Source organism: Rana temporaria (assembly GCF_905171775.1).
Source record: "Rana temporaria chromosome 2 unlocalized genomic scaffold, aRanTem1.1 chr2d, whole genome shotgun sequence".
Classification (NCBI taxonomy): Eukaryota; Metazoa; Chordata; class Amphibia; order Anura; family Ranidae; genus Rana; species Rana temporaria.
Genome location: NW_024404409.1, coordinates 476,200 through 495,620, shown reverse-complemented (window position 1 = coordinate 495,620; position 19,421 = coordinate 476,200). Strand labels below are relative to the sequence as shown.

At 45.0% G+C, this 19,421-nt stretch overlaps 1 protein-coding gene across 1 annotated transcript in view; it reads left to right on the top strand.

Moving 5' to 3' along the window:
* The window catches only part of LOC120921552 (erythroblast NAD(P)(+)--arginine ADP-ribosyltransferase-like), a 31,582-nt gene extending 15,380 nt beyond the window's left edge, over nucleotides 1-16,202 (top strand). Inside the window, exons 3-5 of the mRNA XM_040334051.1 lie at nucleotides 3,867-4,611; nucleotides 7,695-7,733; nucleotides 15,060-16,202. Coding sequence (XP_040189985.1) covers nucleotides 3,867-4,611; nucleotides 7,695-7,733; nucleotides 15,060-15,145 — 870 coding nt within the window. The 3' untranslated portion in view covers nucleotides 15,146-16,202. The remainder of the gene's footprint in view (nucleotides 1-3,866; nucleotides 4,612-7,694; nucleotides 7,734-15,059) is intronic.
* Nucleotides 16,203-19,421: the final 3,219 nt, after the last annotated feature.

The window sequence follows — 19,421 nt, the reverse complement described above, 5'->3', positions numbered from 1 at the left end:
ATAAAAAAAAAATAGTGTGGGGATGTTTTTCAGCTGCCACTCCTCATTACTCCCAAAGTCTGGGTCTCCGTACATTTTTTGATGGAGCAGCCCCACGCCGCCGCAGCCAACGCCTTCTGTCGTGCTGCCATCTGCTGTACTTGGCCACAGTTGAGCCGCGAACCACCGGAGGGCTCTGTAGCTGGCGTCCAGCCTCATTTCCTCCTGGACCAATCTTCCAAGCTCCCTCTTCCATTCATCTCGCGGTCGTTCCCTCGGGAACACCTCTCGCGCACGGTACTCCGTCCAGTACATCTCTGTGGAGGAGGGAAGGATCTTCCCCTGATTGGCGGATCACATCCTCCCAGCCGAGCATGGTGCGCTCCGTCGCTGGTCCCTGATGTTTCTTCTGCATGCCTTGCAGCCTCCTCCCGAACTCTGCTCTCATGCTGGCTGGTCCCTGTATCGCTCCTCGGCGGCTGCCCAGATCTTGAATCCTGGTGGTGGTTTGGATGTCCTGGACTGCAGGAGACGTCCCACTGCTGCCACCACTGTGACGGATCTCAGATAACCCAGGTGGGCACATCCGCCAGACCTATGTCTCCTGTCCTCCAAACGCACCCGCAGCCCGCGGAGTCGCCATAACCAGCCCTTAACCCCTCAATCACGAGACAATCCACACAGGTGTTGAGGGTTAAACATGCAGAGCTTAAACTGTTTATTAAATCCAGAACATACAGTTTTACACACAGTTAGGGACACTCCCCTTAGCCTTGTCTAAGAGGAGAGGGGGACAAGGAACAACCAATGGGAAATGAACATTTGAACATTGTAACGGGCTACAGATAAACCGAATGAGATTATGGTGATCAGGCAGCCTCAATACCCCCTGCGGAGAGACGTCTCCCCTCTCCAGTCCAGTCTCCATTGTCTATGTGTCATGAATCTACACAATTAGGCACAGAAACAAGGGGGAGGGGTGGGGGAGAAGGGCTGTAGCATTACATTACTTTATCTCAATACCAGCTTGTCCCGGGTCTCCAGTATCTTCTGGCCCATAGTCTGTCGGTAGGAGGCACGGGCACAGTCCCTTCCAAAACACACAATTAGGTGGATTCAGTAAGTGTCATGGATCTTGAGATATTAAAGTGTTTCTACTTGACATCTGTTACACAGGAGAGGGACATTCAATGCAAGGACACCGGCTTTTGAAATGCTAAGTGGAACCAGCTTGTGAAATACCTTTTATTGTGTTCTGCAGGTTAAGAGCGGGTGTCGGAGACAGTCCGTCTGGCTAGAATTGGGGATTGAAGGTTAATTGAATCTAGAATGTATGTTTGAAGATGTATGTGTTCACGCTAGGGGACTTTGTATTGTTCTAAAGGTCAGAAGCCTGTCAGCTGTATTGAGTTGGCATTCTGTTGTCTAAAGGGAGTGTAGCCTCTCAGAGGTAGTGATTGAGTGGACCGGGTTATTGTGTGCATTGATTGCCCCCTGGGGCTTCTGTCTCAATGCACAAGTCTTTCTATCCAAGCTATTGGACCAATCCCTGTTGACTATTTCAAGTCCTCATTTGCATGGTCAAGGAGGACCTGAGTGAAGACTGCATACTTTACAATTGACCAATAGGAAAGCGGTTGTTGGGAGTGGGATGTTCCAAAATTCTGTATAAAAGTGTGCTGTGTACTTGAAAATAAAGAGTCCTGTTGGAACTTACATACAGCCTGCCTGGTGTTTGTTCTTAATGGGTCCGAATGGCACATAGCTGTAATTCGGATCCCGGAACCTTGGATGACTGGACCATCAGACGTTGCAATCTGAAAGCTGACTCACTGGTAGCAGAGGAGTGTCGGGAGAGCAGGACCTGGGCGAGAAAGGATCTCGTCACAGTAAGCAATTGCGTCTGCATAACCATAGTTACACAGCGCAATTGCTTAGTTGCGCTGGCGTAACGACTTTTCAGTATTCAGAAAGCTTGTTACGCCGACTGCAGCCTAAGATATGACTGGCATAAGGCTCTTATGCCTTCGTATCTTAGGCTGCATTCTTACGATGGCCGTTAGGTGGCGTTCCCGTAGTGGTCAGCGTAGAGTATGCAAATTGCATACTAACGCCGATTCACAATCGTACGCGCGCCCTACGTACGCATTTTACGCTGTTTTCGTTCGTCGGGTTTCCGCGTAAGGCTGCTCCTGCTATTAGCAGGGGCAGCCAATGCTAAGTATACCCGTCGTTTCCGCGTTGCGATGTTTGAAAATTACGTTATTTGCGTAAGTGAATCGTGAATGGCGCTGGACGCCATTTATGTTCACGTTGAAGCAAATGACGTCCTTGCGACGTCATTTGCCGCAATGCACGTCTGCAAAGTTTCCCGACGGAGCATGCGCACTAAGTTCGGTGCGGGAACGCGCCTAATTTAAATGATCCACGCCCCCTACGGGATCATTTAAATTATGCGCCCTTACGCCGGGCAGTTTTAAGGAGCGCCCGCGCAAATTACGTAGCTACTGCTTCATGAATGAAGCATAGCGCAGGTAATTTACGGAGGCGCAGTGTTAAAACGGTACTCTGCGCCTCCGTAAGAGGGCGCAACTCGTACCTAAATCCACCCCAGTGACAGTGGGTTCTGTCACAGTACCCCATTACCAATTCACATAGGGGGGGGCCAGGATCTGGGGGTCCCCTTTGTTAAAGGGGTCTTCCAGATTCTGATAAGCCCCCCGCCCGCAGACCCCCAAAACCATCGGGCAAGGGTTGTGGGGATGAGGCCCTTGTCCCAATCAACATGGGGACATCCTCCCCATGTTGAGGGCATGTGTCCTGGTACGGTTCAGGAGAGTGCTCGGATAAGGGGTCTGGTGTGAATTTTTGAGGGAACTCCACGCCATTTTTTTTTAATTTGGGATGGAGTTCCCCTTAAAATCCACACCAGACCTGAAGGGTCTGAAATGGATATTTGGGGGGAACCCCACGTCATTTTTTTTTAAATTGATGGCGGGGTTCCCCTTAATATCCATTCCAGACCTGAAGGGCCTGGTAATGGAATTTGGGGGGACCCCCACGCTATTTTTTTATTTTTTATGAATGAATTCTCTCTGAATTGCCAGAGCCGACAATTCATTATAGCCGCAAGTCCGGTTTTAAAATACTTTTTTTTCTTTCAGAAATGACACTTTGTGCAGGGACAGTTCTATGTACGGGAAACATGCACTATTTCACATGCATACTTTACATCCCCCCTAGGTACGAAATTTAAAGTAATATTTCACTTTTATTGTTTCACTTTTAGCATTATTAAATTCACTGCTCCCGAAAAAACAGCCGTTTTTAAAACTTTTTTTTGCATTGATACATGTTTCCTGGGGCAGGACCCAGGTCCCCAAACACTTTTTAGGACAATAAATTGCATATTAGCCTTTAAAATTAGCACTTTAGATTTCTCCCATAGACTTTAACAGGGTGTTCCGCGGTTTTTCGAATTTGCCGCGAACACCCCTAATTGTTCGTTGTTAGCCGAAAAGGCAATGTCCGAGTCGAACATGAGTTCAACTCGAACCCGAAGCTCATCCCTAATTCTTAGCCCCAAGTGCAGAACTTTACATTTATCACGATTGAACCCCAACTAAACAGAGCATTGAGGTTGGCTTGTAAGTTGGAGACAATACCATTGTTGTGTTCTTGGATATAATAGGGAAGGGTTTGTTTTTTTCTTGCATTACCCAGAATAATAATTCTATCAATGTACCTGGAAACTGAATGCTGGAAACTGATAGGTCTCTTCTTATGTCAGATATTTTAACAAAAAAGGACAATTGCATCATAATTGCATGATAATGTTATGTAGCAAGGACCTTGTATTAATGGACATATTTCTACATTTTGGTCAGGTGGATGGAAGAGAAACCTCTAAACGAGATGTTTTTTCACCTAAAGAGTCTTCTCTTGACATGGCACGTTCTTCATATGATGATCAGTATAAAGGGTGTGGAGATATCATGGAGGCTGAAGTTCCTCAGCTCTTCCAGGCTGAGTATTCCACAATTAAGGAGTTTGCTGATGCCTGGGACACGGCAACCTTTAAATGGGACCAGGAGAAGAAGAGACAAACATTATTACCCAAGGGATTTAAGGATGAATATGCCATTGCTTTGCTAGCATACACCATTAATGGACCTCTTCACAAGATCTTCAATGAAGCTGTGAGAGAGGCTGGAAGGTCTAAGGAGTATTACTTGAGAAACTTCAATTTTAAGGTCCTCCACTATTACCTGACCAAAGCTCTTCAAGTGTTGGATGTGGTGGAAACTCCCGCTTGCCACAAGGTCTTCAGAGGGATAAGAGGATTGCGAATCAAGGCAGAGAGTCAGAGTCCCATCCGATTTGGGCATTTCACTTCGTCCTCCATGAATGACCAGAATGCTCTTCAGTTTGGTGAGGACACCTTCTTTAGCATCTACACCTGCTATGGAGTCAGCATCAAGAACTTCTCTTTCTTCCCCAGTGAGGATGAAGTACTTATACCACCATATGAGAAATTTAAAGTCTCCAATTTCTCCAAAGAGGGAAACAGGAACTTTATCACTTTGAAGTCTCTGGAGAAGTCAAGCGTTTACAACTGTGAGCTGGCAAAAGGTAACCCCAATATTTCCATCCTTCAAAATGTTAAGTAGTTGGCTTGCAAGGTAGAGGTTTGTTATACATTAAATCATATCTATATTTTATTTGAAGTTCATTTAAAGTCTGGTGCCTTTTTGTCCCTTTATGGATCTCTACATTTACTTTTATTAGGATTTGTAATGATTTGTGCTTGGAAATACCTTAAGATATCTTTTTTTCCACAAGGAAAATACTTCTTGATCTAACCCTGCAGTGCTCTGTGCTGGCAGAGCTCAGTACCAGCCACACCCTCAGTACAAGTGTGCTTTCACAGACTTGCATAATGGAGAAGGAAATTGGATGCTAATGATCTTGTCTGTTGCATTACAGAGTGCAATTGGGTCAAGTCTGGAGCCTATTGGAATGCACAATCATATTTAGGCAACCCGCAAAGCAGCTGTAATAGGAGGTTGGAAGGATGACTAAATAGAGGTTATCACACTATCTACTGTATGTGACTAATTATGTATTCCTGTGACTGCAAATGCTATGAAGAAAGAGGGATGTTCTTCAGTCATATGGGATTTTAGTGTTTTGTGGACGTAGCTTGTCCAAGGCCTATTGTAGTCTTGTGTGCCTCCGTACATTTTGTCGGTTACAGTGTGAAATAGATGTCACCAACTCAAAAGACATTCCTGAAATTTACCGGACATATAGCCCTGGAGGGTAAGTTATGGTCCTTCCAACCACAGGAAAGCCAGAAAGTTTTAGCTTTGTTTAAAGTATGCCAGTTTTCCGTTACCAGAGACAAATCATGACGTGAGAGGAAATCTCTCTAGAGGTGAAAAATCTTTGAAGACAGTTGTTATGAAAGGTTTTCCTCATTCGAAGAGTTCCGCCCATCTCTTGTTCCATTGACAACAAAAATGGTGGATTTCCCATCACTTTCTATCACTTGACAATGGACAAATAGAGAGGGTAATTCTGTCCAGTGGGGTCACTATCAGCAATAGAAACCTTACAGTGACTCTAACCCTCCCCCTCTCCATAAAAAATAAAAGATTTTGACTTTAGATATTCACTTGTAAACCATCCAGTAACCATAAGAAGATCTCTACCCTCAGACAACATCACTAACCACGATACACGTCCCTTCTAAGACCAGAATTTTCCGACAGATAACAGATGTGGACATTTATCACATTTGCTGCTCACATACACTTACATAGTTAGTCTGGTTGGAAAAAAGACACAAGTCCATCTAGTCCAAGCAATAAAAATGTAAAATAATGTATACAATCCCATATACACAATCATATAACCTGTTGATCCAGAGGAAGGCAAAAAACCCAGCAGAGCATGAGATCCAATTTGCTCCAGCAGGGGAAAAAATTCCTTCCTGATCCCCCGAGAGGCAATCAGATATTCCCTGGATCAACTTTACCTATAAATGTCAGTTCCCAGTTATATTCTGTACATTTAGGAAAGAAGCCAGGCCTTTCTTATAGCAATCTACTAATCTGGCCAGATCCACCTCTGGAGGGAGTCAATTCCACATTTTCATAACACTTACTGTGAATAAACCTTTCCGTATTTGGAGATGAAATCTCTTTTCATCCAGACATAAAGCGCCCCCTTGTCCTCTGTGATGACCTTAAAATTAGATATTATATACAATATGAATTCACACAACATTCCAGTGTGGTTGTATGGTGAATCAGATTAGTACAGATCAGACTGGGGTTCTTGGTCACCCTGTGCCCCATATAGACACAGATTGACTAAGACATAGGAGGGGCTGGGAAGTTGAAGCAACGGTTTCCCAGCTCTCCAAGAGATCCTGGGTTCCATGGGCCCCCCGCCCAAATTGTCTCCCGTCACAGTGACCAACTTGACTGTCATTCCTAATATTTACCTGACATATAGCCCTTGAAATTAAGCTAGGGTCCTTCCAACCACAGAATGAGCAAAGCTATAAAAGAAAAGTCAAAAGTTTGGAGAATATCTAAAGCCACAATGTTTAGCTTTGTTAGAAGTATGTCAGGTTTTTGTTATAAAGCCCCATACACACTATCAGTTTTCCTGCGGGTTTTCTCTTCAGGTTTACCAAAACCATCTAATATGAGGTCAAACCTTAAGAGTTTGTATGCAATCAGGCAGGCCCTTGAACTACATGGTTTTGGTAAACCTGAAGAGAAAAACCTGCAGGAAAACTGATAGTGTGTATGGGGCTTCAGAGACAAAACATGAAGTGAGAGGAAATCTCTCTAGAGGTGGAAAAGCTTTGAAGACAGTTGTTACCAAAACATGTGTCCTCATTAGAAGAGTTCCATTAATCTCTTGTTCCAATGACAACAAAAATGTTGGTTTTCCCATCACTTTCTATCACTTGACAATGAAAAAAGGGTTCCTCAAGTTTTTGATTTTTAACTTACCACAAAAAGTAATCATAAAAAATGACAAATGTATTGGTATATATAGGACAAATGACATAAATGACAAAAAATCAAGATGGTAAAAACAAACACATATGTTGGGAACAGATGTAAAATCAGCTGAAAGGGAAGCCCAAAAACGGTCAACCGACATAGCTTCCAATGCATTTCAAAAACACAGTGTAGATCTTCTTCAGGGACTAAAAGGGCTTGAAACTTCCAAAGCTGAAGTTTAGGCCCCAAGTGTGAACATTCCACCAAACAGCAGAAGAAACTAAACAAGTGAAGAGAGCAAATGGTCCGTCAGAGCGAGGCATGGACAACCGGCCCGAGTGTCATCTACCAATGGTAATTCACATGTGACATAATTGGCCAATAGATTTGACTGCAAACATATCTCAGATCGCAGGGACTTCACAAAGAGTAGGGAATATTTATCATACAAAAGTGTATTAGTCTTTGTGTATAAAAAACATCCAGGAATCACCTGACAATTACATTGGGGTTTATCCTATGATTAAGGCCCCCATATAATCTTGTAAATGGAGGATAGTATGGCTCCTTCCGTCTGCCAGTCCTTTGTTATATCAAATGAAATAAGTATTCTTATTTGGAAGAAGATCTGTTGTACTATAAGATATTTTTGGGCAACATTGTACTAATGTATCATTGTGTGTTTTTCAGAGAAAAAGTGTAAATCAAAACGGTGTTTCTTCAATTCAGGTAAGAAACCTGCCCAGAGAAAACCATCTCACCCGACAATACCGCTGACCATGATATACATCCCTTCTAAGGCCTGAATTGTCCATGATAACCCAGTGCTATGGACATTATCACATTTCCTGCTAATTGATATTATCATTATTTTAACACATTTACCAACAAAAACACACAAAATATGACCTAGGTGGAGAGGAGGACTTCCAATCCAAGACACGAGGAATCATTTGTAATGAAAGGTAAGGGAGAGATCAGGAGGTGGTCAAATGGGGAAGGAATAGTCAATGTGGGGAAAGGGAAGGGTAGGATATTTTGAAGAACTGTATAAAATTGTGAATTTTGGAAGAAACAGGACAGGGATGAAGATTCCAGAGGACGGGGTAAACAGGACAGGGATGAAGATTCCAGAGGACGAGGTAAACAGGACAGGGATGAAGATTCCAGAGGACGGGGTAAACAGGACAGGGATGAAGATTCCAGAGGACGGGGTAAACAGGATAGGGATGAAGATTCCAGAGGACGGGGTAAACAGGACAGGGATGAAGATTCCAGAGGACGGGGTAAACAGGACAGGGATGAAGATTACAGAGGACGGGGTAAACAGGATAGGAATGAAGATTCCAGAGGACGGGGTAAACAGGACAGGGATGAAGATTCCAGAGGTCGGGGTAAACAGGATAGGGATGAGGATTCCAGAGGACGGGGTAAACAGGACAGGGATGAAGATTTCAGAGGACGGGGTAAACAGGATAGGGATGAGGATTCCAGAGGACGGGGTAAACAGGATAGGGATGAGGATTCCAGAGGTCGGGGTAAACAGGATAGGGATGAGGATTCCAGAGGACGGGGTAAACAGGACAGGGATGAAGATTCCAGAGGTCGGGGTAAACAGGATAGGGATGAGGATTCCAGAGGACGGGGTAAACAGGACAGGGATGAAGATTCCAGAGGACGGGGTAAACAGGATAGGGATGGAGATTCCAGAGGACGGGGTAAACAGGATAGGGATGAGGATTCCAGAGGACGGGGTAAACAGGACAGGGATGAAGATTCCAGAGGACGGGGTAAACAGGATAGGGATGAGGATTCCAGAGGACGGGGTAAACGCTCACCAGCTCCCATATTGGAAAAGTGATTGTCACCGGCGCAAAAATAAGTTCTAAATAATACTATATTGTCCTGCTGCAGTGCTGTATAAACCTTCTATGAGGTTTAGGTGAAAAAATTAAAAAGGTGTTGGTACTGCGCTGGTATAATAATGTGATATCAAAAAAATTTTTTTTATTATTTTTTAGAAAAAATTTTTTTTAGTTTACCCAAAAAATTTTTTTTTTTTTTGTTTTTTTCTATTTGACCCCTATAGTGATATAGTGCTAGATCCAGTACAGTGATGTACGTGATGGGTCACTATAGAAACAGCTCTTGTGAACATATGTACTAGCGTGATGCTATGTGCATATGCTGTGCCATCAAAAATAAATAAATAAATAAATATGGCTACCCCAAATGATGTGCTTGTGAAACAATATTCCAAAGTGCTATAAGTGAGTCTATAAACTATTATGAGTATACATGCACAAGTGTGCGAACATATAAATAATGAATAATATTATTAATATATAAAAATAATAATAAGGTGCGTTGGTGCCAAAAATTAGTTTTTCACAATTCATGTGCATTCATGCTGCAACACGTCCCCAATTATGGGTAAGCGCCAGTTCACAAATTCCAGTCCAAACAGAAAGTGTTGCTGAGTTTAAATCCTGGTGCTATATTTCATGCATACAGGGTGCTGTCACTTCTTCCACCCGACAAAGATAAGTGCTACCACCACCAACTGCTGAAATGCAAACTCACCAGACCCCAGCTGGTAATGTGCCTCAAAAACTTATTCCGTTAAAGTTGGTGAGTGCTCTCAGGATCTTCCTCAATGCCTCAAAGAAACCAAGGGGCTCATCATGGTGAAATACGTTTAAAAATATATTTATTTAAAATTCATAATAAAAAACTACTCACAAGAGAGGTGCTTTAAAACCAGCACCTGGTGGCAGTGTCAGTCTTTTAGACAGCCGCTGACCAGCTTATCGTACAGGTGCGTTCCTGGCTCCTGCTGTACCTGTGGTCTCACTGGTTAAAATTACACTCCCCCATGCGCTGTCCACATAGCTTCATACGCATTTCGCAGTTTTGCGTCTTCAGAAAAGCTGGTGGATGATTTTGCTGTCACTGTATTTATCCCCTCTGTCAAATTGCACTTACTGGCCAAACAGGAAGTGGCTGCGCCGCCATCTTTACTATACCGGAAGTGGCCCGGCGGCCATCTTAACTCCTGTATACTGGCCAAACAGGAAGTGGCTGCGCCGCCATTTTTACTATACCGGAAGTGGCCCGGCGGCCATCTTAACTCCTGTATACTGGCCGTGTATTACCTCTATTGCTAAGTGTGTTTCCCCGGGACAAATTATGTGTTTATTGGTGCAGCTGCTAAGCGCCATACTGCCCCAAATCCTCACTATTTTTGGTGTCATAACGCTGCTGATATCCCTGGTTTTCCTCCCCTACGTTCCCTATAGCCCGGAAGTGCGGGGACCCGGATGTACTGGTGCCGCCATTTTAATATCTGGCATAGGGTTTATATAATGTGGGATGGTTGGACTCCCAACCATTTCCACAGGAAGTGCCCAATCGGCCATCTTAAGTCCTGTAGGTGACCTTTCCTGCTGTATGCGTCTGTGCCTGACGCTGCCATAGGCACCTTACAGATGTACATACAAAATTTATATATTACTATTCATTGCCGTAAATTGTTAAAAAGCATTCATAAAAGATCAATAATCAAGTACACTCAAATGCAGGGGTTTTTTGTCATATAGAGACATTCTATCTATATTGTATGGGCCAATTAATATTTAGTATGACAATTCCTTGCAATAAAACACTGTCATTAAAAATGGAATTATATATCAAAAAAACTTGTTGTCGGTGCGTTAATAATCTAGAAGCGTCTAAATTATGTATGTTATTAAAATTATTAAAATTAGGAAACCAGGTGTGGGTGTATACTCAGGTTAATTTATATTTATGCCTGCGCTAGTAGTCCTCCAAAAAACAATTAACGTCTAATTCTACATTCATCCCTTTCGGTTTGAGTGTATCCATTTTAAAAATCCATTCGGTTTCGTTGCGTGAAATTTCCCTGCGCATATTTAGGTTTCTCCAGTTCTGTTCAATTTTGTCAATTGCCTAAATTTTTAACTTACTAGGGTCTCTATTGTGCTTTTGTCTGAAATGCAACGAAACACTATGGTGGATGAACCCCTTTTTTTATATTTCTAATATGTTCACCCATACGTACTGACAGTTTCCTGGTGGTTCTGCCCACATACTGTATGCCACACTCGCATTCCAGCACGTAGGTGACATGCGTACTACTGCACGTAATGAGTTTATCTATTTTGAATTCTTTTTTATTAGCATGGGATGTAAAATGGCTGACCTTCCTGGGCCCTTTAGTGATGCGACATGGTTTACACTTCCTGCATCTATAAAATCCCTTCTGGTCAAAAAAAGTAGTCATTTTCTTAGGTGGGTCCGGTACGTTTTTTACCAAGGTATCCCTGATTCTTCTGGCTCTTCTGTATATACATTTTGGCTTAGCAGGTAAAATTTTATTTAGATCTGCGTCTCCCCTAATGATGGGCCAATGTTTGGTGATGATTTTTTCAACCGCTCGATAATCCGCACTGAAGCCCGTCACTAAAGTGACATCATTTGTTTCTGGTGGTTTGCGTTCCTTATCCTTCAGCATCTCGTTACGGTTCATGGAATTTACTTCTGATCTTGTTTTCTCCAGCCTGTTTCGCTCATATCCTTTCTCAACGAATCTGTCAATGAGGATATTTGTTTGCCGCTGGTAGTCATCCGAAGAATTGCAATTACGTTTGATTCGGATGAACTGCCCCTTTGGTATAGCCCGTTTCCACTGGGGATGGTGGCAGCTTCCGTACGGGATATACCCGTTTCGGTCCGTTTCCTTGAAATGCGTTCTCGTGTGAAGTTCTTTCCCATTTTTAAATATTTCCAAGTCCAGAAACTGCGTAACATCTGTTTGGATGTTGGTCGTGAATTTGATTCCATAATTATTGTGGTTAATATGCTCAATGAAGCCTTTCAGCTGTTCATGGCTACCCTCCCACACAATCAAGATGTCATCAATGAACCGTTTGTATGCTTGGATTTGCGGCCAGCTTTTCCCAAAAATTTCTTCACTTTCCCATTTATTCAAGAATATATTTGCCACACTTGGGGCGTATTTGTTGCCCATTCCTACGCCTTTTATTTGGCTGTAGTACCTGTGGTCATGCCAAAAAAAGTTGTTTTTAAGCAACAAGCTCCCATATTACTGCTGATAAGAATCCCTATTTGGCGCCATTCCATAGAATAACCCCCATTCAGATTATACCATTATTGTAGGTGGAATGGAGGCTATCTACAGGCGTGCGCTACGAATCCCGACCATGCTGATCAGACACAGCAGAGACAAGAGCGCACATCGGCCTATAACCACTAATGTCCTTGCGGAGTGAGCATATCCCCTCCTCAACGATCGTCCGCGCTAATGCACAGAGGGCCCCTCGCTGGCGGACATACGCCCACGCCGCAAACATCACACTCCAACCTCAAGACATTTTCTACTACCAGACGGGATTCAACCAGCCTCAAACTGCCCCAGTCAGCTCTTTAGAGCAGGTTGAGGAAGTACTAACACTGGGTGACACTATGACAATACATATTAAATACATCTTGAAACAAGAGGACGGGGTAAACAGGACAGGGATGAAGATTCCAGAGGACAGGGTAAACAGTACAGGGATGAGGATTACAGAGGGCGGGGTAAACAGGACAGGGATGAAGATTCCAGAGGGCGGGTAAACAGGACAGGGATGGAGATTACAGAGGGCGGGGTAAACAGGACAGGGATGGAGATAACAGAGGGTGGGGTAAACAGGACAGGGATGAAGATTCCAGAGGGCGGGGTAAACAGGACAGGGATGAGGATTCCAGAGGACGGGGTAAACAGGACAGGGATGAAGATTCCAGAGGGCGGGGTAAACAGGACAGGGATGGAGATTCCAGAGGGCGGGGTAAACAGGACAGAGATGAAGATTACAGAGGGCGGGGTAAACAGGACAGGGATGAAGATTCCAGAGGGCGGGGTAAACAGGACAGGGATGAGGATTACAGAGGGCGGGGTAAACAGGACAGGGATGAGGATTACAGAGGACGGGGTAAACAGGACAGGGATGAAGATTCCAGAGGGCGGGGTAAACAGGACAGGGATGAGGATTACAGAGGGCGGGGTAAACAGGACAGAGATGGAGATTACAGAGGACGGGGTAAACAGGACAGGGATGAGGATTACAGAGGACGGGGTAAACAGGACAGGGATGAGGATTACAGAGGACGGGGTAAACAGGACAGGGATGAGGATTACAGAGGACGAGGTAAACAGGACAGGGATGAAGATTCCAGAGGGCGGGTAAACAGGACAGGGATGAAGATTCCAGAGGACGGGGTAAACAGGACAGGGATGAAGATTCCAGAGGACGGGGTAAACAGGACAGGGATGAAGATTCCAGAGGACGGGGTAAACAGGACAGGGATGAGGATTACAGAGGACGGGGTAAACAGGACAGGGATGAGGATTACAGAGGGCGGGGTAAACAGGACAGGGATGAAGATTCCAGAGGGCGGGGTAAACAGGACAGGGATGAAGATTCCAGAGGGCGGGGTAAACAGGACAGGGATGAAGATTCCAGAGGACGGGGTAAACAGGACAGGGATGGAGATTCCAGAGGTCGGGGTAAACAGGACAGGGATGAAGATTCCAGAGGACGGGGTAAACAGGACAGGGATGGAGATTCCAGAGGACGGGGTAAACAGGACAGGGATGGAGATTACAGAGGGCGGGGTAAACAGGACAGGGATGAAGATTCCAGAGGGCGGGGTAAACAGGACAGGGATGAGGATTCCAGAGGGCGGGGGAAACAGGACAGGGATGAAGATTCCAGAGGGCGGGGTAAACAGGACAGGGATGAAGATTCCAGAGGACGGGGTAAACAGGACAGGGATGAAGATTCCAGAGGGCGGGGTAAACAGGACAGGGATGAAGATTCCAGAGGACAGGGTAAACAGGACAGGGATGAGGATTACAGAGGGCGGGGTAAACAGGACAGGGATGAAGATTCCAGAGGGTGGGTAAACAGGACAGGGATGGAGATTACAGAGGGCGGGGTAAACAGGACAGGGATGGAGATAACAGAGGGCGGGGTAAACAGGACAGGGATGAAGATTCCAGAGGACGAGGTAAACAGGACAGGGATGAAGATTCCAGAGGACGGGGTAAACAGGACAGGGATGAAGATTCCAGAGGGCGGGGTAAACAGGACAGGGGTGAGGATTCCAGAGGGTGGGGTAAACAGGACAGGGATGGAGATTCCAGAGGACGGGGTAAATAGGACAGGGGTGAGGATTCCAGAGGGCGGGGTAAACAGGACAGGGATGAAGATTCCAGAGGTCGGGGTAAACAGGACAGGGATGAAGATTCCAGAGGGCGGGGTAAACAGGACAGGGGTGAGGATTCCAGAGGACGGGGTAAACAGGACAGGGATGAAGATTCCAGAGGGCGGGGTAAACAGGACAGGGATGGAGATTCCAGAGGACGGGGTAAACAGGACAGGGATGAAGATTCCAGAGGGCGGGGTAAATAGGACAGGGATGAAGATTCCAGAGGGCGGGGTAAATAGGACAGGGGTGAGGATTCCAGAGGGCGGGGTAAACAGGACAGGGATGGAGATTCCAGAGGGCGGGGTAAACAGGACAGGGATGAGGATTACAGAGGATGGGGTAAACAGGACAGGGATGAGGATTACAGAGGGCGGGGTAGCCTTAGAGAAGTCTTGGAGTTATCAGTGGAGGAGTGAAGAGCAGTGGACATAGTAAGAGGGGTTTGTGGGGTTGCTTTTGCTCCTATAGGGCATATACAGTGTGTTTTACCCGACTCTAAACACTCTCTGCATCTCCTCGCGACAATGTCAAGCTAAACTAACGACCTTCTCTTTTATGTTATATTCTGTTATCTTTCAATAATTCTACATCATCAGAAATAGTAACATTTCTATACAACATACAAGACCATTAATAAATAGATGAAAAACAACAGGACCCGGCGTCAGTTCCCAACATTGGCTCATTGTGAAAATGTCTGCCCTTTGTCTTCTCAGAGGCGTCTATCATTCCAACTGATTTACTTCTGTTTTATTCCACCAGCTACAGATATCCGGATGAAGAACACCCGCCATATTCTTCTGATGAGTGGGCTTGCTGTTCTGTCACACATATCGGGACTGGTATAATACATCTGGACTGGTATAATATATCGGGACTGGTACAATACATAGGGACTGGTATAATACATAGGGACTGGTATAATACATCGGGACTGGTATAATATATCGGGACTGGTACAATACATAGGGACTGGTATAATATATTGGGACTGGTATAATATATAGGGACTGGTATAATATATCGGGACTGGTATAATACATCTGGACTGGTATAATACATAGGGACTGGTACAATACATAGGGACTGGTATAATATATTGGGACTGGTATAATATATCGGGACTGGTATAATACATCTGGACTGGTATAATACATAGGGACTGGTACAATACATAGGGACTGGTATAATATATTGGGACTGGTATAATATATTGGGACTGGTATAATACATCTGGACTGGTATAATACATAGGGACTGGTACAATACATAGGGACTGGTATAATATATTGGGACTGGTATAATACATCTGGACTGGTATAATATATAGGGACTGGTACAATACATAGGGACTGGTATAATACATAGGGACTGGTATAATATATCGGGACTGGTATAATACATCTGGACTGGTATAATACATAGGGACTGGTATAATACATCGGGACTGGTATAATACATCGGGACTGGTATAATATATCGGGACTGGTATAATACATAGGGACTGGTATAATACATAGGGACTGGTATAATATATCGGGACTGGTATAATACATCTGGACTGGTATAATACATAGGGACTGGTATAATAAATCGGGACTGGTATAATACATCGGGACTGGTATAATACATCGGGACTGGTATAATACATCGGGACTGGTATAATACATAGGCGTGGTATAATACATTGACTCTACAAGGTCCATGGAGAAGTAGCCTGGTTCTTTAGAAGAGTCATTACAGGACAATCGCCCCAGTTATCCAATCATTTGGCATTCATGGTTTGGTTATGTCCAGTGTGATATATTTGTCTGTCAGAACATAATACATTAAAGTTGTTTATTTCATGATGACTAACCAGAACAAAATTTGTCAGGAAATAAATATTGGAGTGGTAAATGCTGACCAGTGTTTGGTGTAACTTCCATCTTTGGTTTATAGACCCAGAAATACACTAATGGGGTTCTCCTCCGCTTTAAAAAAAAAAAAATTACTGACATTTTTTTTCTTTCTTTCTTAAAAACATATTGCGTTTGTCCAGCAAACTTTCTGACACCTGACATACTTCCTGACTCCCGACATCCCATTAGTTTCCTCCAGACTTCGCCGGACAGTACATGTAGGTACCTGGGTCCCACTAGTTTACTCCATCCTTTGCCGGACAGACAATAGATGGGGGTACCTGGGTCCCACTGGTTTCCTCCAGACTTTTCCGGACAGTAGAGGTCCTGGGTCCCACTGGTTTCCTCCAGACGTCTCCAGACAGTAGAGGTCCTGGGTCCCACTGGTTTCCTCCAGACTTTGCCGGACAGTAGATGGGGGTACCTGGGACCCACTGGTTTCCTCCAGACTTTGCCAGACAGACAATAGATGGGGGTACCTGGGTCCCAATGGTTTCCTCCAGACTTCTCCAGACAGTAGATGGGGGTACCTGGGTCCCACTGGTTTCCTACAGACAGTAGATGGGGTACCTGTGTCCCACTGGTTTTTACCAGACTTCTCCGGACAGTAGATGAGTGTACCTGAGTCCCACTGGTTTCCTCCACACTTCTCCACACAGTAGATGGGGGTACCTGGGTCCCACTGGTTTCCTCCACACTTCTCCAGACAGTAGATGAGGGTACCTGGGTCCCACTGGTTTCCTCCAGGCTTCTCCAGACAGTAGATGGGGGTACCTGGGTCCCACTGGTTTCCACCAGACTTCTCTGGACAGTAGATGGGGGTACCTGGGTCCCACTGGTTTCCTCCAGACTTCTCCAGACAGTAGATGGGGGTACCTGGGTCCCACTGGTTTCCACCAGACTTCTCCGGACAGTAGATGGGGGTACCTGGGTCCCACTGGTTTCCTCCAGACTTCCCCAGACAGTAGATGGGGGTACCTGGGTCCCACTGGTTTCCTCCAGACTTCTCCAGACAGTAGATGGGGGTACCTGGGTCCCACTGGTTTCCTACAGACAGTAGATGGGGTACCTGTGTCCCACTGGTTTTTACCAGACTTCTCCGGACAGTAGATGAGTATACCTGAGTCCCACTGGTTTCCTTCACACTTCTCCAGACAGTAGATGGGGGTACCTGGGTCCCACTGGTTTCCTCCACACTTCTCCAGACAGTAGATGGGGGTACCTGGGTCCCACTGGTTTCCTCCACACTTCTCCAGACAGTAGATGGGGGTACCTGGGTCCCACTGGTTTCCTCCAGACTTCTTCAGACAGTAGATGGGGGTACCTGGGTCCCACTGGTTTCCACCAGACTTCTCCGGACAGGAGATGGGGTACCTGGGTCCCACTGGTTTCCTCCAGACTTCTTCAGACAGAAGATGGGGGTACCTGGGTCCCACTGGTTTTCACCAGACTTCTCCAGACAGTAGATGGGGGTACCTGGGTCCCACTGGTTTCCTACAGACAGTAGATGGTTGTACCTGGGTCCCACTGGTTTCCTACAGACAGTAGATGGTTGTTCCTGGGTCCTACTGGTTTCCTCCAGACTTCTGCGGACAGAAGATGGGTGTACCTGGGTCTCGCAACTCGCAAGTTCCCGCCAGACCTCTCCAGAAAGCAGATTGGGGTACCTGGGTCCCACTGGTTTGCACCAGTTCTGTGCTGATGGCACTGCTGGATATCGTCCGATGTGGAAGGGAAAGAAGCACAATGTGTCTCTCATCTGCTGCTCTCAGTTTCCTTGACCACCGCATCTACTCTCCTCAACATTACCCAACCATCACCTCTATGCTTCTCAACATTACCCAACCACTGCATCTGCGCTCCTCAACGTTACCTAACCACTGTGTCTATGCTCCTCAACGCTACCAGATCACTGCATCTATGCACCTCAATGTTACCAAACCACTTTGTCCACGCTCATAAATTGTACCCAACTACTGTGCCTACGCTTCTCAACATTGCCCGACCACTGCGTCTACATTCAACATTTCCTGATCACTACGTCTACATTCAACATTTCCTGATCACTGCGTCAACATTTCCTGATCACTGCGTCTACATTCAACATTTCCTGATCACTGCGTCTACATTCAACATTTCCTGATCACTGCGTCAACATTCAACATTTCCTGATCACTGCGTCTACATTCAACATTTCCTGATCACTGCGTCTACATTCAACATTTCCTGATCACTGCGTCTACATTCAACATTTCCTGATCACTGCGTCTACATTCAACATTTCCTGATCACTGCGTCTACATTCAACATTTTTTCCTGATCACTGCGTCTACATTCAACATTTCCTGATCACTGCGTCTACATTCAACATTTACTGATCACTGCGTCTACATTCAACATTGCCCGACCACTGCGTCTACATTCAACATTTCCTGATCACTGCGTCTACATTCAACATTTCCTGATCACTGCGTCTACATTCAACATTGCCCGACCACTGCGTCTACATTCAACATTTCCTGATCACTGCGTCAACATTCAACATTTCCTGATCACTGCGTCTACATTCAACATTTCCTGATCACTGCGTCAATATTCAACATTTCCTGATCACTGCGTCTACATTCAACATTTCCTGATCACTGCGTCTACATTCAACATTTCCTGATCACTGCGTCTACATTCAACATTTCCTGATCACTGCGTCTACATTCAACATTTCCTGATCACTGCGTCTTCATTCAACATTTCCTGATCACTGCGTCTACATTCAACATTTCCTGATCACTGCGTCTACATTCAACATTTACTGATCACTGCGTCTACATTCAACATTTCCTGATCACTGCGTCTACATTCAACATTTCCTGATCACTGCGTCTACATTCAACATTTCCTGATCACTGCGTCTTCATTCAACATTTCCTGATCACTGCGTCTACATTCAACATTTCCTGATCACTGCGTCTACATTCAACATTGCCCGACCACTGCGTCTGCATTCAACATTTCCTGATCACTGCGTCTACATTCAACATTTCCTGATCACTGCGTCTACATTCAACATTTCCTGATCACTGCGTCTACATTCAACATTTCCTGATCACTGCGTCTACATTCAACATTTACTGATCACTGCGTCTACATTCAACATTTCCTGATCACTGCGTCTTCATTCAACATTTCCTGATCACTGCGTCTACATTCAACATTTCCTGATCAC